A 26,432-nucleotide genomic window follows, 5' to 3' on the forward strand; every position below is an offset into this window, starting at 1 on the left:
ACCTCACAGCATTCTTGGGGCCATGCTCAAGAGTCTGGCAAACTGTATGACCTGGAGGGTATATATGTGTCACTCATCTGCCAAGAGCAGCTTCTACCTCTGTGCAGCTGAGATTCTGATCTAACTAAGGGGAAGGGCTGGGAGGAAGCTCAATAAATACTAGATGAGCTTTATTAAATTTTTTTTTTTATTTTAATGGCCCCACCTGTGCCATATGGAACTTCCCCAACACCGGATCCTTTTAACCCACTGCTCCAGCCCAGAAATCAAACCCGAGCTTCTGCAATGACCAGAGCCTCTGCAGTCCAATTCTTAACCTACTGCGTCAGAGTGGGAACTCCTGATGTCTTTTATCATGTTCCTACTAACCTCTGTTTCCTATGAGCTGGTAGTTTAGATCCTGAAGCTTGATCAGTTTTGGCTTTTGGCAACAGGTGATGCTTTCTATTTCCTATGTATCTCACCAGGAGATGATGATGTGATGTTACAGCTGATTAGTAAGTACAAGTATTGTCAGCCAGATCTGTCCATTATAATATCTTGTAAGTTTAGTTTTTTTTTTAAGAAGGTAAATATACATATAGAGATTTACCATCACTCCTGAAAATTCCCTAATTTTCTTCCCAATTTTTGTAGCTTTTCTGAAATTTTTTTTCGGTATAGTGTTTCGTGTTCAAGAACCTGATATAGAAGTTGCCATTATGGCTTAGTGGTTAAGAACCCAACTAGTATCCATGAGGATACTGGTTCAATCCCTGGCCTGCGCAGTGGGTTAAGGATCCCGCGTTGCGGTAAGCTGCGGTGTATGTCGCCAATGAGGGTCGGATATGGCTGTGGTGTAAGCGGGCAGCTGCAGCCCCAATTAGACCCTAGCCTGGGCACTTCCATTTGCTGCGGTGCAGCCCTAAAAAGACAAAAACCCCACCCTGATATAAATGGCATACAGATGCCACTCTGAGTCTGGCTACTTTCACTTAGTTATTTTTGTATGAATATACCACCGTTTTATCCATTTTCCCACGAAGGGCATTAATAAGTCAAAACTCCGGTATTGAAGGGTCACAGCTGGCGAGACAGCTTCCATTGGCTCCAAAAGCGTTTCTCTTCTCTCCCCTCACACCCGCCCGCAATTTCCACGCCTCTCACCTGTAGCGGTTTGGAAGAAAGGAGACCGCCCAGTTCTCAGCTAAATTTGTGTTGTAGATTTGATTGACAGCCAAAATCCCCAGGGCTCACAGTGCCCTTCGGATTCCGAGTTGGTTTCGCCCATTTCACGAAATTCTGAAAATCGAGCAAGTGCCCAACGTTTGCTTGAGTGAGCCGGGAGAACTGGATGTACCCTTAGAAGTTAGTTTAAGGTATACTCCTTTTATCGCCTCTGGTCAGGAATTGGACAGCCACATGGACGCGTTGCGCTCGTTTTCAAATGTCCCTCCTAGGATGCCGTCCTTTCTGAATAAGCTAAGCGACAGGCGGGCGCTCGGGACTTCCGGGACGGCCAGGAAGTCGCCTCTCTCGCTCTCTCCGGCAGGAGGCGGGTAGCTTTGCGGGTGTAGCCCCGAATGCTGCTGAGCCAGGTGGACCGGGAGGGGCGGGGCGGAACCCTTTGGCTACGGGCCTTAGACTAGGTCCCCCGAGGCTGCGGCTGCCTGGGCAAGAGGTCGCCATTCATTCCCCACGTGTGGTTGAAGAGCGAGGGCCCCGTCAGGGGCCCTTTGGAAGTCCGTGCTGGTCCCTACAGAAGAGGCGTCCTGCGTGGACCCTGGGCTGCTGCCGGCCTTCTCAGATCGGAGGTCCTCCTCCTCCTTCCACCTGCAGCTCAGGTGACCGGCGCCATGGCTTTTCCCCATCGGCCGGACGCGCCAGAGCTGCCTGACTTCTCCATGCTCAAGAGACTGGCCCGAGACCAGCTCATCTATCTGCTGGAGCAGGTCAGTGCCCGCCACTCCGGGGCCTTTACTGTATCAGCAGGTTAGCATTCACTGGGTGCATAGTTCTTTCTTAACTGAGTTCCTTTGAGCGTGCTCTTGTCCCTTGGTATTGTCCTTGGAGCTTCTGGAGCAGGTCCAAAATGAAGCACCAGGAGAAAAATCAGGGCAGTGAGAGCTCCGTGGGGTGACCTGGCCAGCCTTCCCCCACCCCCTACCCCCTACCCAAACAGGCAAGGGAGACGCCACTAGTGCCAGGCATCAATGGGAATGGAAAGATGGTTGTGACATCTCTGTCCTTAGGGATCTTACACTTCAGTGGGAGCATATGACACAAAATACTACATAGAGAATATGTGTGGTAAATAAGTGCTAGCTAGGGTGCCTGAAACAATCATTTCTAGCTAGAGTGATCTAGGAATTTCAAAGAGCTGGAGTGTGAAGATAAGCGTATTTTCCTTGGAGATGGGAGAGGATGTTCCAGGCAGAAGGACCTGCAGGAAAGTTGAGGAACCAGGGAAGGATAAGTCCTGCAACAGGTAAGAGGGTGATCAGAAGTTACACAGTAGGTATTAGGCAGCCATTAAAGAGTTTTCCTCCCATGCATTCCCTTTGTGGCTCAGTGGTAACAAATCCGACTAGACTAGTATCCCTGAGGACGTGGGTTCGATCCCTGGCCTCGCTCAGTGGGTTAAGGATCTGGCATTGCTGTGAGCTGTGATGTAGGTCACACACCTGGCTTGGATCCCAAGTTTCTGTGGCTGTGGTGTCAGCTGGTGGGCATCTGTAGCTCCAATTTGATCCCTATCCTGGGAACTTCCTTATGCTGCACATTTGGCCCTAAAAGCAAAAAACAAAAACAAAAAAATTTTCTTACTTCCACATGTGGCATGAAACAATACTTGAAGATGTTTCTAATAGCCATGTGTGAAGTTGAGTAAATAAGAAACAAGAAGGCCAGTTAGGAGAACATAGATCAGATTGAAGTAATAAAGGTGCACACAAAATTGATGGCAGTGAAAGTGAAAGAAAGTTGATAGATTTTTAAGTCATGGTGAAAGAAGACTCAAAGACTTATCAATTAGTTGTAAAAGAATCAGGAAGAAGCAAAACTGAGTTTGAGATTTTTAACTTGAGTTAATAGGAAAATAATGCTGTTACTGTAATTGTAATGGATGACATATATAGTCATTTGTTTAATGTTTGTATTTTCTGCTAGATTGGAAGGTCCTTGAGGACAGGGATATACCTATTTTGTCCAACACCGTATACCCAGTGAGTACCTAACTTAGAGACAGACACTAAGCATGTGCTTAATAAATATTTATCACATGGAGTTCCCATCATGGCTCAGTGGTTAACGAATCCGACTAGGAACCATGAGGTTGTGAGTTCAGTCCTTGGCATTGCTCAGTGGGTTAAGGATCTGGCATTGCAGATGCGGCTCAGATCCCGTGTTGCTGTGGCTGTGGTGTAGGCCAGCGGCTACAGCTCTGATTTGACCCCTAGCCTAGGAACCTCCCTGTGCCGTGGGTGTGGCCCTAGGGAAAAAAAAAAAATTATCGTATAACCATTGAATGGAAATGAGAAAAAAAATTAGAAAGAGGAATGGCTTTGGTGGGGGAAGTTGATGTGTTCAAGTTCGGGTAGGTTGAGGTTAAGATACTAGTAGGAAATCCTGCTTGTAATATCCTGCAGATACAAGTGTAGGGTGAGCTCCTGCTGTGGCTCAGTGGGTTAAGAACCCAACTAGCATCCAAGAGGATGCGGGTTTGATCCCTGGCCTCGCTCAGTGGGTTAAGGATCCAGCATTGCTGCAAGCTGTGGCATAGGTCTTTCGAACGAGGCTTGGACCTGGCGTTGCTGTGGCTGTGGTGTAGGCTGGCAGCTATAGCTCCAGTTCAATCCCTAGCCTGGAAACTTACATATGCTTCGGGTGCATCCCTAAAAAGACAAAAAAGCCCACACACACAAAAAAGAAAAGACATGTAGGGTTGCAGTGGGGTGAAGAACCTCAGAGAACCTCGGTGGCGGGGGAGGGGGAGGAGGTGCGTATTTTATTTCTCTGTAATGTGTCCTGTAGTGGTAGCACAATGATTGGCACATGAAAGACCCCAATGGTCTGAGAAATTGAAAGGAGATGCTGGTTAGAGTCACTAGCTCATGAAAGAAACTAAATGAGAACAAGGGTAGAAACTTGTAAATGGAGTGTCCTGAGGAAGAGCTGTCCACAAGGGTGATCAGCATGGTCAAAGCAGATTTCTGTGCAGTAATATCTTTGAACTAACATCCTCTGACTTAATTCTTCTTAGGGCTGTGCTAGTCAGGCTTGAAAACCTTAGAATCATTTTGACTCTCCTTCCCCATCTCACACCTAAATAAACCAGCTGCTGAGTCCTGTGGATATTTCCTTACATCTGACATTTATTTTATTTTATTTTATTTAGGGCTGAATGTATGGTACATGGAAGTTCCCAGGCTAGGGGTCTAATTGGAGATGCAGCTGCCGGCCTATACCACAGCCACAGCAATGCCAGATCCTAGCCACATCTGTGACCTACACCACAGCTCACAGCAATGCTGGATCCTTAACCCACTGCGTGGGGCCAGGGATCAAACCCAAATCCTCTTGGATACTAGTCGGGTTTGTAACTTGCTGAGCCACAGCAGGAACTCCACACCTGACTTTTTCCTTTTTTTTTTTGCTTTTTAGGGCCGCACCCTCCCCATATAGAGGTTCCCAGGCTAGGAATTGAATTGGAGCTACAGCTGCTGGCCTACACTACAGCCACAGCAACTCAGGATCCGACATGCATCTGCGATCTACACCATAGCTCACGGCAATGCCAAATCTTTAACCCACTGAGCGAGGCCAGGGATAAAACCCAATACCTCATGGTTCCTAGTTGGATTCATTTCAGCTGCGCCATGTTGGGAACTCCCACATCTGACTTTTTAAATGGTAATTATAAAATACCACACATTCTAGAGGTTTCTGCTGTGTCATACTGGGTTAAGAATCTGACTGTAGGGCCTTGGGTGACTGCAGAGTTGTGGGTTTGATCCCTGCCTGGCACAGTAGGTTAAAGGATCTGGCAGCAGCTGTGGCTCAGTCACTCCCTGGCCTGGGAATTTCCATGTGCTACAGGTGTGGCCATTAAAAAACAAACCTAAACAAAACAACCCTCTTCCCTAACACACATATTCAAGAAAATACAGAAGATAAAGTGTAAAGAAAAAAAAATCATTTATCACCCTATTCAAGTATTTAATTTTTTTTTTTTTTGCAAATTCCATGTATCTCTCTCTCTCTCTTTTTTTTTTCGCTTTTTTTAAGAGCCGAACCCATGACATGTGGACATTCCCAGGCTAGGGGCTGAATCAGAGCTGCAGTTGCCGACCTACGCCAAAGCTTGTGGCAACGCCGGAATCATAACCCACTGAACCAGGCCAGGGATTGAACCCACATTCTCATGGATGCTAGTTGGATTCGTTTCCTCTTCACCACAATGGCAACTCCCACGTATCTCTTAAATAACCTATTTTTGTTCACATCACCACCAGCCTAAAACAGGTCATCATTCATTACCACAGGCTTGGGCTGCTTGGACTGTTGCATTAACCATATAAATGGACTCCTTGCCTCCAGTTTCTCCATGTCTTCCATCCATTTTACCCATAGTTGCTGCGTTACCTAACTAAAACTCCAGCTGACTGGATGCTTCAGTGCACAAAAGCTTTCTGCTTTTCCTTGTTCCTAGAAGATCAACTCCAAACTCTCTAACTTGGCATTTAGAACCCTTCATTCTCCAAGTCTAGTCCAGTGTTTCATTCTTATTTCCCAAGATTCTCCTACATCAAGATTTCTTAGCGTTCCCATTGTGGCTCAGTGGTAATGAACCCAACTAGTATTTGTGAGGACACGGGTTTGATCCCTGGCCTCACTCAGTGGGCTAAGGATCTGGTGTTGCTGTGGCTGTGCTGTAGGCCGGCAGCTACAGCTCCAATTGGACCCCTAGCCTGGGAAGGTCCATATACCTTGGGTGCGGCCCTAAAAAGACAAAAAAAAAAAAAAAAAAAAAAGATTTTTCAGTCTTGGTGCTTTTGACATTTGGAGCTGGTTAGTTCTTTGCTGTGGGACTGACTATGCTGTGCATTGGTAGCAGCATCCCTAACCTCTACCCACTGGATGCCAGTAACACCCCCTGAACTGAATGGCTTTTCCTGCCCTTGGCATTCAGCCTGTTTGCTTTCCCTGGCCTTTGCTGGACTGCCACCTTAGTCTCTCACTACCAACACCTTACCCCTTTATCAGGGCCTGGTTGTGATGAAACTTTCAATAACTTCCCACTCTCTGCTGCTCACTATGACCTCCCCTTCCTTCAGGCAGATGAGAGAGCGGCGTCAGGAATGATGACGTGGAAACTAGATGACATGGGGTTGGGGGTAAGGGCTGTCCTGGGTAAGTTTTCCGACTTGAACATACTTTTTTTTTTTTTTTTTGTCTTTTTAGGGCTGCACTTGTGGCATATGGAGGTTCCCAGGCTTGGGGTCGAATTGGAGCTGTAGCTGCAGGCCTACACCACAGCCACAGCAACGTCAGATCCAAGCCGCATCTGCGACCTACACCACAGCTCCCAGCAACGCTGGATCCTTAACCCAGTGATTGAGGCCAGGAATCGAACCCATGTCCCCGTGGGTACTAGTTGGGTTCCTTACTGCTGAGCCTTGATGGGAACACCCATATGTTATTTTTATACTTAGAAGGAAAATGCTATTTAAAGAGATATTTGGCAGTTAGTTGAAGGGTTGCAGGATACGAGGTAAGATTTGGTTTTGTTTGACTTTGTTCAGCAGGAGATGGGGTTACTGGGATGCATATTGGAGGAGGAAGTGGAACAGCAGAAGAGCAATGATGCAGAACAAGGTCACAGGGGAACAGGAGGGTCAAGGGGCAAGGACTTGACCTTAGAAGGAAGGTGAAGTGGAGTTTCCTGTCGTGGCTCAGTGGAAACGAATCTGAGTAGTATCCATGATGAATTGGGTTTGATCCCTGGCCTCGCTCAGTGAGTTAAGGATCCGGTGCTGCCATGAGCTGTGGTGTAGGTCGCAGACACGGCTCAGATCCCGTGTTGCTATGGCTGTGGCATAGGCCAGAGGCTATAAGCTCCAATTCAGCCCCTAGCCTGGGAACCTCCGTGTGCGGCAGGTGTGGCCCTCAAAAAAAGAAAAGAAATAAAGGGAAAGAAGATGAAGTATCTTTCCACTGATAGGGAAAATGAGAAGACAGACCAGGTGAATATATGGAGACTCGTGGATATAGACAATAAATAAGGTGCTGAAGTAGGTGAGGGTCAGTGCCCTTCCAACTCAGAGACTGTGCTTCTGGTAAGTGGAAGGCTGGGTGAGCTCTCAGCTGAGGAAGCTTGTGTGAGCTGTGAGTGACCTAGATACTGTGTCTCCAGCTTCCAGGAAAAAAGGACTTGTTCATCGAGGCAGATCTCATGAGCCCTTTGGATCGAATTGCTAATGTCTCCATCCTGAAGGTACCTGCCCCTTCTCCCCAGTGGACTCGGGTCCCTCTGTCCTTGATCAGCAGTTTTGCTTGTGATGAACAGTACCAATTACTAAAGAGAGACTATAGGCTGAATATAGGTTAGCAGTGTTGAGTGGACAAAGGGGGGTTGATACTGTTTGTATTTTTTGTTTGTTTTGTTTTCTGTTAGCAGTTTGAAGAAGGTTCAGTGGGGTGGTTGTCACAGCGGTACTTCAAATCCTAGAATTAGTTTAAATAGGAGGGAGCCTTTCCAGAAGACCCCTGTCTTTGAATCACACTTTGGGTTTCCAGGCATTCTTATGTACATTGTTTTGTTGGATTTTCTCTGCAGCAACACGAAGTAGACAAGCTGTACAAAGTGGAGAATAAACCAGCCTTCAGCTCCAGTGAACAGTAAGTGTCTGGAAGGGTCTGTCTTGACTCTAAGCTGGAGGAGGTACCTGCACATTTGCCTTTGATTGGTCCTTGGCTGAGATGTGACACTGTGATGTTTGTGATATGGTTCACTTCTCTGCACTTTTACAGTTTCATTCTTTGGTTATGCTTTAGCCTTTTTTTTTTTTTTTTAACTTTTTAGGGCCGCACCCAAGGCATATGGAAGTTCCCAGGCTAGGGATTGAATGGGAGCTTCAGCTGCTGGCCTATACCACAGCCACAGCAACTCCAGATCCCAGCCGCATCTTCGATCTACCCCATAGCTCACTGCAATGCCGGATCCTTAACCCACTGAGCGAGGCCAGGGATTGAACCTGCAACCTCACGGTTCCAAGTCAGATTCATTTCCACTGCGCCACGATGGGAACTCCTGTTTTTATTTTTAATATTTCTTAACTTAAGGGAGTTCTCATTGTGGCTCAGCAGATTAAGGACCCAGTGTTGTCTTTTGTGAAGATGCATATTCGATCTCTGACCTCATTCAGTGTGTTAGAGATTTGCTGTTGTTGCAAGGTGTGGCATAGGTTGCAGATTTGACTTGGATCTGGTGTTATCGGGGCTGTGGTGCAGGCCACAGGTGCAGCTCGGATTCCACCCCTAGTCCAGGAATTTCCATATGCTACAGGTGCAGCTATTAGAAGAAAAAAGTAGTTCCTTTCCTGGCTCAGCCATAACGAAGCCAACTAGGATCCATCAGGATGTGGGTTTGATCCCTGGCTTCACTCAGTGGGTTAAAGATCCTGCGTTGCTGTGGCTGTGGTGTAGGCCAGCAGCTGTAGCTCCGATTTGACCCTTAGCCTAGGAACTTCCATATGCCGCACATGTGGCCTGAAAAAAAAGGAAAAAAAAAACAGCAAAAAAATTCTCAACCTAAATAATGTACACCCTCCCACAGAGGAAAAAATTCTCACATATGGAGAACATGAACATCAGTTGGAAAAACATTATTTTATATACTTTCTTTTTTTTTGGCCACTCCTGTAGCATGTGGAAGTTCTCAGGCCAGGCATTAAACCTGCACCATAGCAGTGACAATGCTGGATCCTTAACCTGCTGGCCACCAGGGAATTCCTTTTGTATTTTTTTAACAGTTAATTTTTTTTTTTTTTTTTTTGTCTTTTTGCTATTTCTTGGGCTGCTCCTGCGGCATATGGAGATTCCCAGGCTAGGGGTCCAATCAGAGCTGTAGCCACCGGCCTACACCAGAGCCACAGCAACGCGGGATCCGAGCCGCGTCTGCGACCTACACCACAGCTCACGGCAACGCCGGATCGTTAACCCACTGAACAAGGGCAGGGACCGAACCCGCAACCTCATGGTTCCTAGTCGGATTCATTAACCATTGCGCCACGACGGGAACTCCTCTTTTTGCCTTTTCTAGGGCTGCTCCTGTGGCGTATGGAGGTTCCCAGGCTAGGGGTCTAATTGGAGCTGTAGCCACCGGCCTGTGCCAGAGCCACAGCAGCGTAGGGTCCGAGCCATGTCTTTGACCTACACTGCAGCTCATGACAACGCCAGATCATTAGCCCACTGAGCGAGGCCAGGGATTGAACCCGCAACCTCATGGTTCCTAGTCGGATTCGTTAACCACTGAGACACAACGGGAACTCCATGTGTACCTGTTTTATAGAGAGGAGTCATGGTTGGCATGTTGGCGGCCAGAGAGCTGGCATAGCTTTGGCTGGGGTGAGAACTGTAGCAAATAGTGAAACACATGGCGTTGTGTTTTCTCTAAGTCGCTGTCACCAACCTTATGTTTCTGCACTGAGGTTTTCTTCCCTCTTCTCTCCCATAGATTGTGCTTCTTGGTCAGACCCCGCATCAAGAACATGCGGTACATTGCCAGTGAGTACGTCACATTGTTCTATGTAACTGAGGCCTTGGAAAGGGTGGGAGGGTCTAAGGGCCTTGGCCATAAGAACTCTTAATAAGAAAAGAGGGAATTCCCGTTGTGGCGCGGCAGAAATGAATCTGACTAGTATCCATGAGGATGCGGGGTTTGATCCCTGGCCTTGCTCAGTCGGCCAGGGATCCAGCATTGCTGTGGCTGTGTTGCATTGCAGCTGCAGGTTGGATTCGACCCTAGTTTGGGAACTTCCATATGCCTCAAGAGCGGCCCTAAAAAGCAAAAAAAAAAAAAAAAAAAAAGGAAAGAAAAGAAAAGGATTGTTCCTATCTACAAAACAGAATAGACTCATGGATATAGAGAACAGACTTGTGGTTGCTGAGGGGGAATGGGGAAGGAAGCACTGGGAGTTTGGGGTTAAGCAGACACATGCTATTATATGTAGGATGGATAAACAACAGGGTCCCCACTGTACAGCACAGGAAGCTGTATTCAGTGTTGTATGGTAAACCATCATAGGAAAGAATATGAAAAGAATGTAATGTATATATAATTGAATTACTCTTGTATAGCAGAAATTAGCACAATATTGTCAATGAACTATACTTCAATAAAATTTTAAAAAAGAAAGAAAATAATTCAGGTTGGCCATACCATTGCCAGGCTCTCTGCTTCCTTGATTCTAGCCTAACAAATGGCCCGTGGCTTTCTGGGTCGCATCCCTTCTGTCTCTAGATCTTGTCAATGCTGACAAATTGGCTGGCCGAACTCGAAAATACAAAGTGATCTTCAGCCCTCAGAAGGTGAGTTTGGACCCTGGTGGAAGTGGGGTAAAGGACAACAAGATTGGGGACTGGAAAGAAGCCAGGGCCTGACAGCCATGTTGCTCTCAAAGCAAGTGATGTATAGCTGTCATCGTCTTTTTAGAGCCACACCTGCGTCATGTGGAAGTTCCCAGGCAAGGGGGCAACTCGGAGCTACAGCTGCCTGTCTGCGCCATAGCGGTGAGGGATCTGAGCCAAGTCTGCGTGACCTACACCACAGCTCACGGCAACGCCAGGTCCCCGACTCACTGAACAAGGGCAGGGATTGAACCCACGTGCTCATGGATACTAGTCAGATTCTTTTTTTTTTTTTTGTCTTTTTGCTATTTCTTGGGCCGCTCTCGCGGCATGTGGAGGTTCCCAGGCTAGGGGTCCAATCGGAGCTATAGCCACTGGCCTACACCAGAGCCACAGCAACGTAGGATCCGAGCCGCGTCTGCGACCTACACCACAGCTCACGGCAACGCCGGATCGTTAACCCACTGCACAAGGGCAGGGACCGAACCCGCAACCTCATGGTTCCTAGTCGGATTCGTTAACCACTGCGCCACGACAGGAACTCCCAGATTCATTTTTGCTGCACCACACTGGCAACTCCCTGTCATTGTCTTTTCATTAATGCAGCAGGGAGTTTGTCATCAAACAGCCCCAAATATGGATTATACAGTTGTGAGAAGTGGCCTCTACACAGACTTCTTTATTTGTTATTTTGTGTGTGTGTGTGTGTGTGTGTGTGGTGTGTGTGTGTGTGTGTGTGTGTGTTTGTGTGGCTACACTCTTGGCATGAGGAAGTTCCTGGGCCAGGGATTGAACCTGCAGGTTCACAGCAGTGACAGCAGCCACATCACTGACAACACCAGATCCTTAATCTGCTGAGCCACTAGGGAACTCCCACATAGATTTCTTTAAACGAAAAGATTGATACTTTTGAAATAGAAACTATGTATCCCTTCTAACACAAATTCCTATATAGTAATGGTACATGATGTTATGGCTTTTCATTGACCTTCTTCCTAAACCCTTTAATAGTAAACACAATATGCCTTCACTCCCCATGCTCATCGAGGGCCTGTGGCTGGACTGCCCTTGGGTTATTGGAGCCATACTTTTGTACTTTGAAAAAGCCTTTTCTTACACAGGAAAGGAACCTTAGAGACTATTTTATACTACACCCCAGCTTGGAACAGCTGACAGAACTAAAGCCCACAGTCACATAGTGAGTTAGCATAGCCAGCCTAGGTTTCTTTCATCTTTACCTCAATAATTGCAGTGCTTGGTGACCTGTCTGACCTGTCATAGTGTGTCCATTTCTCTATTCCATCACACTACCCCTCCGCCCCTGCTGTCATTCCCATATCAGCAGGGTGCATTGTGGGTACATCCTCAGTGTGATGGATTTTTTGGGAAGAATGATGTTCCAGATCTGTACATTGCCCACCACAGGCCTATAAAGTTATACCAAGTAGTGCATGCGACACTTAGAGCAGGTAGAAATTAAAGTTAAAAAGACAGGGATTTATTCCTTTGCAATTTTCCCCCAAAAATTCTAGAGAAAATAGAAGCAGGAGGTAAGACCAAAGATGCAGAAGCCAAACAGTCTAGGTGGGAATCCTTGCTTTAGCACCTATTACCTGTGTGACCTTGGATAAATTACTTAACTGCTCTGTGTCTCAGTTTGCTTGTTTATAAAATGGAGTTGCTAATAGTACTTATCTCTCGAAAGAGATGACTTTTACTTTCTGTTAAGTCTAGTGGAGGAGTTCCTATTGTAGTGCGGTGGAAATGAATCCAACTAGGAACCATAAGGTTGCAGGTTCAATCCCTGGCCTCGCTCAGTGGGTTAAGGATCCGGCATTGTTGTGAGCTGTGGTGTAGGTCACAGTCTTGGCTCAAATCTGATGTTGCTGTGTCTGTGGTGTAGGCTGACAGCGGTAGCTCCGATTAGACTCCTAGCCTGGGAATCTCCATATGCAGCAGGTGAGGCCCTAAAAAGAAAAAAAAAAAAAAAAATGGTCTAGTGGAATCATAGGCTTATATTGTCTTCTCATGTAAAAGGAGTAAGAAGAAAGAACCAATGAGCTTCCTTTGAAGATTGATTATACAATCTTATAGCTATTTATCCTCTTTAGGAATATACATATTTCAAGTCTGACATTATTACTAGGGTAGGAAAATTATTACCTAAAAAAACCAATCAGGAGTTCTCATTGTGGCTCAGAGGTAACAAACATGACTAGTAACCATGAGGACACAGTTTTGATCCCTGGCCTTGCTCAGTGGGTTAAGTATCTGGCATTACTGTGGCTGTGGTGTAGGCCAGCAGCTGCAGCTCTGATTTGCACCCCTATTCTGTATGCCACATGTGCAGCCCTAAAAAGCAAAAAAAAAAAAAAAAACCCAAAAAACAAACAAATGAAAACAAAAAAGCAGTCAGAATTACAGGTTGCTAGAGTTCCCTTGTGGCTCAGTGGGTTGAAGATCTGACATCACTGCTGTGGCTTGGGTTGCTGCTGTGGCATGGGTTCAGTCCTTGGCCCCAGGAACTTCCACATGCCATGAGTGCAGCCGAAAAGAAAAAAAAAAAAAAAAAAGAATTGCAGGTGACTTTTGCATATTATTAAAGGAGCCATAGCAGTGATTTCTAGTTTTTGGAGTCTTACAAAGCCCTTTTTTTTTTTCAAATTGCACTTCCAAGGACAGATTTGTTTAAACAGGGAATAGAACAAGTTGGTAACAGTTTCAAATAATCCTACAAGCCTCCATATCACACAGAAAAACAAAATGGGTATTTTTATGATTTTTTTCTAAATCCTATCTAATCAAATTCTTTTACCTCTTTTTCCATCCCAGGACCATCTCTTCCATAGTAGCTGTATGGGAGAGGGAATCTGTGTCTTCTTGAGACTCCCTTTTTTAACTATGAAGATTGGCAGTTTTCAAACTAGATTATGCGAGTCCATTAGTTAGCATTAAAAGTAAGCCTACAGGATTTCAGTTTTACTGACACAAATGAATGATGGATGACTAGGACTCATCTGTGTAAATGTGAAATAAAGAGCATAAAGCAGGAATCTTCCACACCTCACACAGTTATTATGAAGCTCAAGGGAAGTGATCCTTCTTTTTTTTTTTTTGTCTTTTTGCCATTTCTTGGGCCACTCTTGCGATACATGGAGGTTCCCAGGTTAGGGGTTGAATCTGAGCCATAGCTGCCGGCCTACGCCAGAGCCACAGCAATGAAGGATCCGAGCCGCGTCTGCAACCTACACCACAGCTCACAGCAACGCTGGATCCTTAACGCACTGAGCAAGGCCAGGAATCAAACCTTCAACCTCATGGTTCCTAGTCAGATTCGTTAACCACTGAACCACGACTGGAACTCCCAGAAGTGGCCCTTCCAAAACACTGCCTAGTACCTATGAAATGTATAATACACATCCACTCTTATTGTCATTGTCATTATCAAACAGAAGTGTCCTCAGTTTTCTTCCTCATTTCCCATCCAAGGTCAGCAACTCACCTGTGTTCGTGGCCCCATCCCTGCTTTCCTTCCCAGCTCTCTTGCTTCATCACGTAGACTCTTTTATATCTTCAGCCATCTATCCATTCTAAACAATTCTCGCTCCATCTTTTGTCTCTATCAGGGACTTTTCATTTATGGCCAGACTTCTATGAAGAACTATTGGCTACCACTGCTTCGGCTTCCTCATCTCCACCATTATTTTATCTTATTTTTTAATTGATTCCTATTTATTTTTAGGGCTGCACCCGAAGCATATGGAAGTTCCCAGGCTATGGGTCAAATTGGAACTGTAGCTGCTGGCCTATACCACACCCATAGCAACGCGGGATCTGAGCCATATCTGCGACCTACACCATGGCTCCCTCCTTCCACTATCTCTTAATCTAGTCCCCTACGATCTCTTGTCAAAGCCAGTGGTGTATTTCATATTCATCCTACTTAACTTCTCTGCATTTGAGACTGTTGCCCATTCTTCCTGGAAACTCTGCCTTTAGATGTATTCTTCCTCAGTCTTCTCTGCCAGGTTTTGGACTGTGTGCTCTTTTAATTTTGGTTTCCTAGTGTCCCGTCCTTAGCCCTCTTCTCCCTCTGTGTCTTTTTGGACAGACTACCCACCTTCATGGTGACGTATGTGTCTTGACCCCCAAGGCTGTATGTCCATATCTCCTTGAGTGTCTCCAGAGGTCCCATGGACACGCTGTAGCCACAACCTCCTCCCTCTCTTCACACCACACCACTGCTTTTTAACTCCACCTGCTCCTCCTCCTCCGTGTGGCACTGCTGTGCTCTTCTTCCCATCTCTGCCTGTAGGACCCACCCTTTCGTGACAGCTCAATGCCTTGTCCTGTGTAAAGCTTTTCTAGTCACTCAGGGAAAAAAAGAAATTGCCTTCAAAAGTGAATGAAAAGGAAACAAAGTCTTGGGCCAGATGATTCCAGTGGTCCTGTCTAGATCGCACAGTCTGGGTTCTGTGGTCTTTGTCACTGAGTTCAATAAGTGTGGCCCTCATCCGCGACCACAGAGGGCCACAGTTACTGAGCTTCCCTTTCTCTTTCAGTTTTACGCATGTGAGATGGTGCTTGAGGAAGAGGGCATCTATGGAGGTGAGGAGATGAATGCAGGGGAACGTGGAGGTCGGGTGGGAGAAGGCTGCTCCCCTGCCCCCTCTCCTCCTTTTCCCTGTCTCATTCCTGGTGACCCAGCAGGAGGAGAGGGTCCTGAGAATGGGAAGCCAGACCCCACATCCGAACACCAGTGGGATGATGAGGAGGTGCCCGGGTGAGAGCTGCAGATCACTGGCTGCAGTCTCCTTACCTTCCAAGACTTCCACGGGGAAAACCTCTGCCTTCCCTCCTCTGTGTTTTCCTTACTCCGTCCTCCGTGACACAGAACGGATCACAGTACCCTCTGCCGGAAGTGCTGCAGGGGCTCAGAATAGAGCCCAGGATCCGCAGCCTGGCCTCCTGCGCCTCTACAGTCTGGCCCCTTCCTGGCCCTTTAGCCTCATTGTGTGCGACTCCTTTCTCCTGACCCACTGCCTTCCCGCCACAGGGACTTGATACATCTGTTCATGCTGCCTGGACTGTTCCTCCCCCTATGGCTTTTGGCCTACCCAAATCATACTCCCATTCTAGGCCTAAATGTCACTTCCTTAAGAAAGTCTTTCCCATACCCCTAGTTGAGATTAGATCCCCCGAAATACTTGTGTGCTCCTCGGTTGCTCTTTTACTTCTCTGGAATATGTAACTGTAATTGAATTGGTTTGGTGTGTTCTGGTAAGCTCTAGAAGTCAGGAGCGTGTCCATTTTGTTGACCCCTGTGTTCCCAGTGTTTAACCTAGTGCCTGTACATATAGAGCTTTCAGTCAGTATTTTTCAGATAATGAACAAATGAAGGCTGTGTCTCCACTTTGATCGACATGCTAGTGAAGAAAGACACACCACTTAGGACGTAGTAGTACAGACTGTTACGTACATGTCTCCTTTCCCTACCAGCCTGTGAGCCCCTTCCGGGCAGAGACTTCATCTTCATCTTCATCTCTGAGCATCCTGTGCTCAGTGCGGTACTTGGCTTGGGGCAGGCTCTTGGGAATTTTTGCACAAGTGGAGTGGACCTTCCCTCTTAATGTGGAGCCTCATGAGGGAGGCAGGGCAGGTTCACGCCCTTCAGTAGGGAGACTGATGTTCTTTGTACCCCTAGATGTGAGCTGTGACGAATGGGCTTTCTCTTTGTTGCCTCTTGATGTGGACCTGTTGAGCATGGAACTACCAGAATTTTTCAGGGACTATTTCCTGGTAAGAGCAGGGTCCTTGGGTATTGGCACTGAGGATTGGGGACAAACACAGGGTCCTATGGCTTAGAAATATGTGTTTGACCTTCCCCCAACTCATGTCATTTATTACGAGGGATAGTGATTCCTAGGTTGAATGCTGCTGATTGATGTCCATGGGGCTTCCTTTGGGGCCAATGGGGATGAACTCTTTCAAGCACTGCCCAGACCCTGCCTTTCTGCTCCAGGGCTTCTAGGCACAGCCCCTTTCCAGATGGATCTGCTGGGTTGACTGTATCTTCCTGGCCTATGTGGTCCCTGCAGGAAGGAGATCAGCGTTGGATCAACACTGTGGCCCAGGCCTTGCACCTCCTCAGCACCCTCTATGGACCTTTCCCTAACTGCTATGGGATTGGCAGGTATGCCAAGGTGAGCAGTTCTGTTGTTCTTAGAGCCCCCGTGTCACCTGTTTGCTACCCACCAAGGATTATCCACAGGCATCTTTGATGTGAGGTATGTTCATCTTGCTGTCACGGCTCTGGCTTCGGAGGAGGTCCCCAGAGAGGAGAGCTGATGTGGCTAATGGATCGCAGGAGCCCGACCCCCTGGGTAGCATCCCTTCTTCTCAGGGGTGGAGATACTCCTTGGCTGGGACAGGGAAGGGAGGGGAGGGTTAGGAACAGATGGGAGTACTGTGGGTGAGAGTGTTGATAATTAGCTGCCCTCTTGGCGTCAAGAACGAGTATCACAGGGAAAGGGGTTGGGTTCTCTAGGCGTGGGGCTGCAGTGGGTACCTGGCCATAAGGTTGAGAGTGTCTTGGGCCCTGGCAGATGTCACATGAACTGTGGAGGAAGCTGGAGGAGGAGGAGGATGGTGAAACCAAGGGCCGAAGGCCAGAAATTGGACACATTTTTCTCCTGGACAGAGGTAGTCTGTGCCCGGCACTCCTCTCACCTGAGGACCCTGGAAGACAGGGGCGTATGGCAGACACGGGGGCATGGTTGGGATCCTCACGTTGGGGCTGTGAATGCCAGCATTGATGGGGGACAGGGACATCTGGCCACTGTGAAAAGCCTTTGAACTGACACTGAGCAAACTGGGTGACACGCTGCTTCAGGGTGGACCCTCATGTTCGGGAATCTCGGTTTCAGATGTGGACTTTGTGACAGCACTTTGCTCCCAGGTGGTTTACGAGGGCCTGGTGGATGACACCTTCCGCATCAAGTGTGGTAAGTGGCTTCTTGGCGAGATGGAGGGGTCCGCAGCTCCGGGGGCCTCCCGTGGTGGGGCAGGGCCTGTGGGAGAGACCCAGACTCTGAGTGAACTGCTGGCTCCCTGACAGTTTGGGGACCTTTAATGGCAGTTCAGGAAGGGGGCAAGGAGAGGAAGGCCTCATCAGACATCCCCATAGCTTTCCCCCGCTCTGCTCTCAAAGGCAGTGTCGACTTTGGCCCAGAAGTCACATCATCTGACAAGAGCCTGAAGGTGCTGCTCAATGCCGAGGACAAGGTGAGCATGTGGGTGTCAGCAGTGGATTTCCCTGGGGGCACCCGCTTCCACGGGGGTGTGGGCCCTGGCTCTGGGATGGAGGCTGAGTCCCCGAGGAGAGGGACACACCCCAGAGCACGTGGCAGGCCGTTGACCCTGATGCCAGCTCAGATGTCTCTGTACTTTTGCTAGAACAGCTGAGCACGCTTCCTGTGCTGTCATTGCCCTGAGGAGGCGGGAAGGAGCAAGGTACGGGTCTGCCCAGTAGGTTTTTCCTGTCACGTGTACCCCATGCAGGTGTTTCATGAGATTCGTAACGAACACTTCTCCAACGTCTTCAGCTTCTTGAGCCAGAAGGCCCGGAACTTGCAGGCCCAGTATGACGTGAGGCTCCCAGCCCGGGTCTCCTGTCTGTTCCCCTCAGTGACTCCCCAAGTCTGCTGCCCTGTGGCTCCTCTTCTGACTCCGCAGTGGGTGGGAGCTGCGGGAAGGGCGGTGGTCGCTCCTCTCTGAGAGCAGGGAGGTGGACCTCACAGGGCGTCCCCACAGCGTCGGAGAGGCATGGACATCAAGCAGATGAAGAACTTCGTGTCCCAGGAGCTCAAGGGACTGAAACAGGAGCACCGGCTGCTGAGTCTCCGTAGGTTCTCACTCAAGGGCTGCTGCAAAGGCCATGGGCCTCAGGGCAGGGGTCCCGGTTCATCTGGAAGACAGTGCTCTTATTTGGTCTAAAGTGGGAAGTATCGGAGTTCCCGCTGTGGCTCAGTGGTTAATGAATCCGACTAGGAACCATGAGGTTGCGGGTTTGATCCCTGGCCTTGCTCAGTGGTTTAAGGATACAGCGTTGCCGTGAGCTGTGGAGTAGATCACAGATGTGGCTCAGATCCCCCGTTGCTGTGGCTCTGGCATAGGCCAGCGGCTACAGCTCCGATTCCACCCCTAGCCTGGGAACCTCTATATGCTGCAGGAGTGGTGCAAGAAAGGGCAAAAAGACAAAAAATAAAAAATAAATAAAGTGGGAAGTAGCACTCCTGCACTTCGCCCTACAAGGTTTTTATTCTTCTGGACAATAAAGAGATATCCCTCTAGAACGAGGAATATGCCAGCTCCCCTTTTGTCCTGTCTGCAGATATTGGGGCCTGTGAATCCATCATGAAGAAGAAAACCAAGCAAGACTTCCAGGAGCTCATCAAGACTGAGCATGGTGACTCAGCTCCTTATCCCACTTCTGCTTCTCTGCCTCCCAGCCCCAGCCCACCCTGAAAAGATGCTTTCTGGCTCTTTCCAGCTGACATAGGCTGTGTGGAATGCTGGTTCCTACCAGGAGTCCTGGGGGCCCTTTACCCCACCCCAGGGATGGAGAAAGAGGGTGATAGACACCCGTTAGCATCGATGGCAACAGCTGAGCTGCTCCTACAGTAACAGTCTCTCCTCTGATTTCTTGCAGCACTGCTAGAGGGCTTCAACATCCGGGAGAGCACCAGCTACATCGAAGAGCACATAGATCGGCAGGTGAGGCAGGGTGGAGGCAGGGGGAGGGTCTGGGGAAGACTTTGGGTGCTGCGTCCAGCGCTGCAGGGCAACGGGAGATCCTGGAAGAGAGCCGGTGAGGCATAACAGAACACACAAGACCCTTAAATCTAGCAAGTGGGGGACCAGGAGGCAGAGGTCGCCAAAACAAAGGCACCTAGGCTTTACCCACATGGCTTTTCTTAGGGCAGGTGACATAGGTTCATAAGCAAAATCAGGTGCAGGCAATGGTAAAGCTCTCTTTGTGGTTGTGCTTTTGCCCATGCGCCAGATTTGTTTCCTGCAGAATTCAGCAGTTTCAGTCTCCAAAAGTTGGGAACCATGTTTAGAGGTGGGGCTCAAGCAAAAGGAAGAAAAGAGAAGAACGTGTGTTATAAAACTTGAATTCTTGGAGTTCCCATTCTGGCTCAGTGGTAACGAACCCGACTAGTATCCATGAGGATGTGGGTTCGATCCCTGGCCTCGCTTAGTGGGTTAAGGATCTGGAGTTGCCGTGAGCTGTGGTGTAGGCCGGCAGACATGGCTCAGATCTGGCATGGCTGTGGCTGTGGTGTAGGCTGGCAGCTGTAGCTCTGATTCAGCCCCTAGCCTGGGAACGTACATATGCCACAGGTGTGGCCCTAAAAAGACAAAAAGAAAAAACACACACAAAAAACCCCAAAAACAAAACCTTGCATTCTCCTCGACTCTTTCTTCCCATGCAGGTGTCACCCATTGAAAGCCTTCGCCTCATGTGCCTTTTGTCCATCACTGAGAATGGTGAGACCTAGGGACCAAAGATGCCAGATTGAAAAGCTTTACCTTAAGGATAAAGAAATCATTTTGAAAGTGAGAGAAATGTCCTACCAGACAACGTTTCCTTGTCATCTTATGGATTCTTTCCTCTGTAAAATAAAGCAGTTTTTGTTTGGGGTGAAACATCCCCAGGTCATAGGGTAATTTATTGTCCAGCCCTAAGCAGGACCACATCCAGGCCCCCCAGAACAAGTCCTGTCCCATCATCCCATCACAGGACTGCAGAGGGGCAGAGCTGAGTGGCATTTCTATTGTTATTCTATCTGGCTTCCTACTCTCAACAAGATGTCATCATCAAGGTACAGTCCAGGAGTTCCCTGGTGGCCTAGTGGTTAAGGATCCAGCATTGTCACTGTGTCACTGCTCTGGCTTGGGTAACTGCTGTGGTGCAGGTTTGATCCTAGGCTGAGGAATTTCTGAATGCTGAGGGCTTGGCAAAAAAAAAAAAAAAAGATGGAGTCCAAGAAAAATAATAAACAGATTCTGCAGCCTTTCATGGCAACTTGTTTTTACTGTTGAAGACTTCCAGTTGGTGAATTTTCTTTTCTATTCTTTTCTTTTTTATCTTTTTAGGGCTGCACCCACAGCATATGGAGGTTCCCAGGCTAGCGGTCGAATTGGAGTTAAAGCCACTGGCCTATGCTACAGCCACAGCAATGCCAGATCTGAGCTGTGTCTGTGACATACACCACAGCTCACGGCAATGCCGGATCCTTAACCCACTGAGCGAGGCCAGGGATTAAAGCTGCATCCTCATGGATGCTAGTCAGATTTGATTCTGCTGAGCCATGAGGGGAACTCCACCAGTTGGCAAATACTCTTTAAAGTTGCTTCCTACCTAGAGAAATAGTTTGCTTATTCTAAGTCCCCTTGGAGTTCCCTTGTGGTGGTGCAGGTTAAGGCCTGGGTCTCTGCTGTGGTGTGGGTATGATCCCAGGATCTATGTGTCACAGGCAAAACCAAAACAAAAAACCAAAAAAAAAAAAAAAAAAAGAAAGAAAAGAAAGACCAGGAATTCCTGTTGTGACTCAGTGGAAACTAACCTGATTAGTATCCATGAGGGTACGGGTTTGATTCCTGGCCTCACTCAGTGAGTTAAGGATCCAGTGTTGCCATGAGCTCTGGTGTAGGTCACAGATGTGGCTCAGATCCCGAGTTGCTGTGGCTGTGGTGTAGGCCAGCAGCTGTAGTTCCGATTTGACTCCTAGCCTGGGAACTTCTGTATGTGGCAGGTGTGGCCCTAAAAAGATACAAGAAAGGAAACACTAAATCCCCTTTATTATAGTTGGAAGCCCATTTCCTTTTTGTTTTGTTTTGTTTGCTTGTCTTTTTGCCATCTCTACGGCCGCTCCCGCAACATATAGGGGTTCCCAGCTAGGGGTTGAATCGGAGCTGTAGCCGCTGGCCTATGCCAGAGCCACAGCAATGTGGGATCCGAGCCACGTCTGCAACCTACACCACAGCTCACGGCAACACCTGATCCTTAACCCACTGAGCAAGGCCAGGGATCGAACCTGCAACCTCATGGTTCCTAGTTGGATTCGTTAACCACTGAGCCACGGTGGTAACTCCTAGGAAGCCTGTTTTTTCTTACCTATATGGAGAAAACCATCTAAGACTCTATTTTGGGGACTCATGTGACCAATTTTCCTATTCCTCAGTAGCTGTTGAGCAGTTCCCAAGAGAACCAGCCAGAGAGAAATACACAGGAAGGCCCTTCTTCTTCCTGTCATGTCCCACCCCACACCCCACTACAGATTAGGTCAGCATTTGTTTCAAAATTCCTCAGGGCTCTTCCTTGGAACTCTCAGATCCAGGCTTTATATTTCAGTAAGCACATTTAAATTTAGGAGTTAACTTAGCATGAACTGCATAGAATGCAAGGTTCACATCATTTACTGACTCCTTCCTTCTGGTTAGGGTTGTTTTTTGTTGTGTTTTGTTTTGTTTTTTTTTTTTGCGGGGACAAGGGTTTGTTGGTTGGTTTGTTTGGCTGTACCCTCTAGGATACCCCAACTGCCTTATGAACCTGTTCTCATGACCCTTTATCTTCCTTACCTTCAGGTTTGATCCCAAAAGATTACCGATCCCTGAAAACCCAGTATCTGCAGGTAAGGCCAGGAGAATGTGTTCTTGAGAAAACATGCTGGAGGGAGGTCATTGGACATTTTTGAAATGTCTGGGCTCCTAACGGAAAGAAGGAGCTCCCTGGTGGCTCAGTGGGTTAAGGACCTGGAATTGTCACTGCTATGGCACGGGTTTGATCCCCGGCCTGTGAACTTCTACATGTCAGCCAAAAAAAGAAAGAAAATCTACCCCACAAATAAGCATGGGCCCTTCAGGACACAGACTGCATGATCCTCCTCTCCCTCGCTTCCATATCACCTCACAGAGTTAGATCCTTGGTGGATGCTCAGTAGGTAGCTGCACTGCATTTTCTTCAGAGCTATGGCCCTGAGCACCTGCTAACCTTCTCCAATCTGCGGCGAGCTGGGCTCCTAACAGAGCAGGCACCGGGGGACACCCTCACAGCTGTAGAGAGTAAAGTGAGCAAGCTGGTGACGGACAAGGCTGCAGGTGAGCAAGAAACGCAGGTAACCCCTTCCGCTCTCCTCGGCCATTGTTCCCTCTTCTTTCAACAGACAGGAGTTTCCTGCTGTGGCACAGTGGAAACGAAAGAATTTCTACTAGTAACCATGAGGTTGTGGGTTTGATCCCTGGCCTTGCTCAGTGAGTTAAGGATCCGGCATTGCTATGAGCTGTGGTGTAGTTTGCAGACACAGTCTAGATCCTGTGTTGCTGTGGCTGTGGTGTAGGCTGGCAGCTGTAGGTCTGATTCCACCCCTAACCTGGGAACCTCCATATGCCACAGCTGTGGCCCTAAAAAGCAAAAACAAAACCGAAAAACAACAACATTAAAAACCAGGCAGGGCACCCTGGGAGGGAGAGAGTGAGTTGGGGGAGAAGAAAGTGATTCCTTACTGTCACTGTCCTTATTGCCCCTGCTTCTGCAAGAAGAGCAGTTTGCAGTGAGCACTGATGTCCTGGGCCCTTTAGATGCAGTTTTCAGGTGGTAAGTTTTATAATCACCATTTTATAGATGAGGCAACTGAGGCTTAGGGAGAGTGAATGACTTTTTCAGGGTCCCTCAGTAAGTCAGATTTGAACCCACATGGGTTGGACTCCAAAGGCCATGTACTTAAGCAATAAAGTAGGGTCACCCGGTAGATTGCTTAGTAGAGAGCTGGTACCCTGGCGGAGGAGGAAGACTGTGGGTGGGGAGAAGGGTAGTGAATGTCTTGATCAATTCCAGGCAGCTGGAGGTGAATGGCTTTGATGCTGTTTGACATGAGGTGGTCCTGTCATTTGCTGATCGGTATCTCCTATGCCAGCATCATTAATCCATAAACCTTAGATGAAACCCAGTGCCCGTTTCTTTCCCAGGAAAGATTACTGATGCCTTCAGTTCTTTGGCCAAGAGGAGCAATTTTCGTGCCATCAGCAAGAAGCTGAATTTGGTATGTAGGACGGGTGGATGGGGAGGTGGTGGGTTCAGCCCTTTATGGAGAACTTTGAACCCACAAAAACCCTTCTATCATCTTATTTTTATAAAGGTCCTTTTGTTTGGTAGCATTATAGCCGGAACCTAACTTAATAGTGAGACAAAATCCAAAGATTCATTCATTTAATAAACATAAGTACCTACCAGTGTCAGAAAATATGCAAAGTGCTGCTTCCGTGACAGATATGTCCCATGTCACCGAAGGGTCAGAAAGGGGCTCTCTTCCCTCCAGCCCTTCCTGGGGAGCATGGGCACTCATTCAAGAAAGTCACATGAAGTTCCCGTCCTGGCGCAGTGGGAATGCATCTGACTAGGAATCATGAGGTTGTGGGTTTGATCCCTGGCCTCGCTCAGTGGGTTAAGGATCTGGCGTTGCCTTGAGCTGTGGTGTAGGTTGCAGATGTGGCTCAGAACTGGCGTTGCTGTGGCTGTGGCACAGGCTGGCAACTACAGCTCCGATTCGACCCATAGCCTGGGAACCTCCATATGCGGTGGATGCAGCCCTAAAAAGACATAAAAAAAAAAAAGAAAAAGAAAGGAAAATCACATATTGAACAGCTTTCATATTTGGGTCATGGATTCTTTTTTTTTTTCCCCAAGGAAGTTGCTGGTTCTGCCTTTTGCTGAAGTTAAGAACTCTTCTTAGGGATAAGCCACTTTTTCTGGCCCTAGAAAGGACGGGAGGGCTGAGTTGTCACTTGCCTCATGCAGTCCCCTTTGCCCTCTAGATCCCACGTGTGGACGGCGAGTATGATCTGAAAGTGCCACGCGACATGGCCTACGTGTTCAGTGGTGCTTATGTGCCCCTGAGCTGCCGAATCATCGAGCAGGTGAGAACAAGTGGCTTGCTCCCATTTCACCTGCTTTCTCCCAGTCCGTGGCTTGGTCCAATTCTTAACTGCCCCAGTGACTAGCAGGAAACAGGACAGTCTGGCTGCTGCTGGACTTGAAACTAGCTCTTGTGCCCCCTGCCTTCTCCAGGTGCTGGAGCGGCGAGGCTGGCAGGGCCTGGACGAAGTGGTGCGGCTGCTCAACTGCAGTGAGTTGGTGTTCACAGGTGTGTGGCCTTGCCCAGCAGGATGGGGTGGCACAAGAGGAGGGCAGGGTGCACATAGCACGAGTGGGTGGTTGAAGAGCTGAGTCTGGTCTGGTCTTGGCAGACAGGAGCAAGGAAGACAAGGCTTCCAGTGAGTCCCTGCGCCTCATCTTGGTGGTGTTCTTGGGTGGTTGCACATTCTCTGAGATCTCAGCCCTGCGGTTCCTGGGTAGAGAGAAAGGTGAGAATAGGCTTCTGTGGGGTGTGGGGGACCAAAGGGAAGCACTCAGAAAGCCTTCCTTTTTTTTTTTTTTTAATCCTGTGGCCTATGGAGGTTCCCGGCCTAGGGATCCAATCGGAGCTTTATCTGCCAGCCTACGCCACAGCCACGGCAGTGCAGGATCCAAGCTGCACTTATGACCTACGCCACAGCTCACGGCAATGCCGGATCCCTAACCCACTGAGCGATAGAACCCGCATCCTCATGGATGCTAGTCGGGTTCACTAACCACTGAGCCGTGCCGGGAACCCCAGAGAGTCTTCTTTACTGGCCTCTGGGTACCACTTGCCGCTGTTGTGCTGTGGGCTGAAAAGCAGGGACCCTGGCTCCACCAGGCACGGCAAGTTTCTGTGCCCGAGAGCATGGCACTGATGCATCCGTGTCTGTAACCTGGTGCTGTGACCCGGCCAGGGCTGTGGACTGCAGGGGCCTGAGCTTAGATCTGCTTTGGCTCATGTGCAATGGTGCTTTTGACTCCTTAGGGTACAGATTCATTTTTCTGACGACTGCAGTCACCAACAGTGCTCGCCTTATGGAGGCCATGAGTGAAGTGAAAGCCTGAAGTTTTCCCTGCCACAATTGAAGTCTCATGTTCCTCAGTGGGATGCAGGCATTTGACTCCCGGCGGCAAATAAAATCTCTACTAATGCCCCTCCTAAGAGCTAAGGAGCAGGGAACTTTTTTGGGACTTAGAGAACATATCTGAGGAGAGAGTTCACATCCTACCCCCAGGATATTTCTTTTTCGTTTAAGGAGTCCAGCCGATGCTGACAAAATAAGGTAGAAAAAGATCTTTTGCTAAATCCTCTTTTAGGATCATTGTAAATAAAATCTTTACTCTTAGTGTCATCTGTGCTGTTCTGGACAGGTACTTCCATCTTTATTGGTGAAACAGATGGGGCTTTACGTAGGGGTTTTGTGTGCTCTGTGGCCTGGACTGGTTCTTCCTTGAAACTTGCCCTGTACTGGTCTTTCTTAAACCATAAAATGAGGGGGATGAGTTAGGCAGATAATCAATAAGCACCCTTCCAATTCTAAAGTTTTGTGATTTATTACACTCTAGAAGAACTGAAGTTTTGGGGTTGGGGGTGGGGGTTTTGGCCATTGTGTGCAGTGGCTTGAAGTGGGATCTCAGTTCCCAGACCAGGGATTGAATCCAGGCCGCAGCAGTGAAAGCACCAAGTCCTAACCACTAGACTGCCAGGGAATTGTAACCTGTTACTGTTCTAACTTTAGGAGCACTTGAATTTTAAGCTTTTTGTTTGTTTCTATTTCTTTTCTTTTTTTAATGGCCACACCCGCAAAGTTCCCATTGTGGCGCAGCAGAAATGAATCCCACTAGGAACCATGAGGTTTTG

The 26,432-nt window shown here is 48.2% G+C and overlaps 1 protein-coding gene across 22 annotated transcripts; it reads left to right on the forward strand.

Annotated features, from left to right (window-relative positions):
• The first annotated feature begins 1,484 nt into the window (after positions 1-1,484).
• On the forward strand, positions 1,485-25,923 carry VPS33B (VPS33B late endosome and lysosome associated). Of its 22 annotated transcripts, XM_084968651.1 has the most exons (25): positions 1,485-1,931; positions 3,148-3,203; positions 6,315-6,390; positions 7,394-7,474; positions 7,817-7,878; positions 9,716-9,765; positions 10,502-10,569; positions 15,171-15,216; positions 16,313-16,407; positions 16,707-16,811; positions 17,214-17,310; positions 17,535-17,612; positions 17,819-17,892; positions 18,169-18,255; positions 18,421-18,511; positions 19,001-19,075; positions 19,319-19,383; positions 20,106-20,160; positions 22,261-22,307; positions 22,641-22,773; positions 23,641-23,714; positions 24,487-24,588; positions 24,740-24,815; positions 24,919-25,035; positions 25,557-25,923. In XM_084968651.1, the coding sequence occupies exons 4-25, from the start codon at positions 7,433-7,435 to the stop codon at positions 25,634-25,636; spliced, it is 1,719 nt and encodes a 572-aa protein (XP_084824777.1). In that variant the 5' UTR covers positions 1,485-1,931; positions 3,148-3,203; positions 6,315-6,390; positions 7,394-7,432; the 3' UTR covers positions 25,637-25,923. The 22 variants fall into 22 exon arrangements, 13 of the variants coding, with proteins under 13 accessions (XP_084824777.1, XP_020954643.1, XP_084824780.1 ...); XR_014810490.1 differs by lacking the exon at positions 6,315-6,390 and having other exon boundaries at positions 22,589-22,773; XM_021098984.2 differs by lacking the exon at positions 6,315-6,390.
• The last annotated feature ends 509 nt before the right edge of the window (positions 25,924-26,432 follow it).

Source organism: Sus scrofa, chromosome 7 (assembly GCF_054392235.1).
Source record: "Sus scrofa isolate SSC_HxYL_T2T_F1_AM1 chromosome 7, Sscrofa_HxYL_maternal_Yorkshire_Landrace_v2.0, whole genome shotgun sequence".
Lineage (NCBI taxonomy): Eukaryota > Metazoa > Chordata > Mammalia > Artiodactyla > Suidae > Sus > Sus scrofa.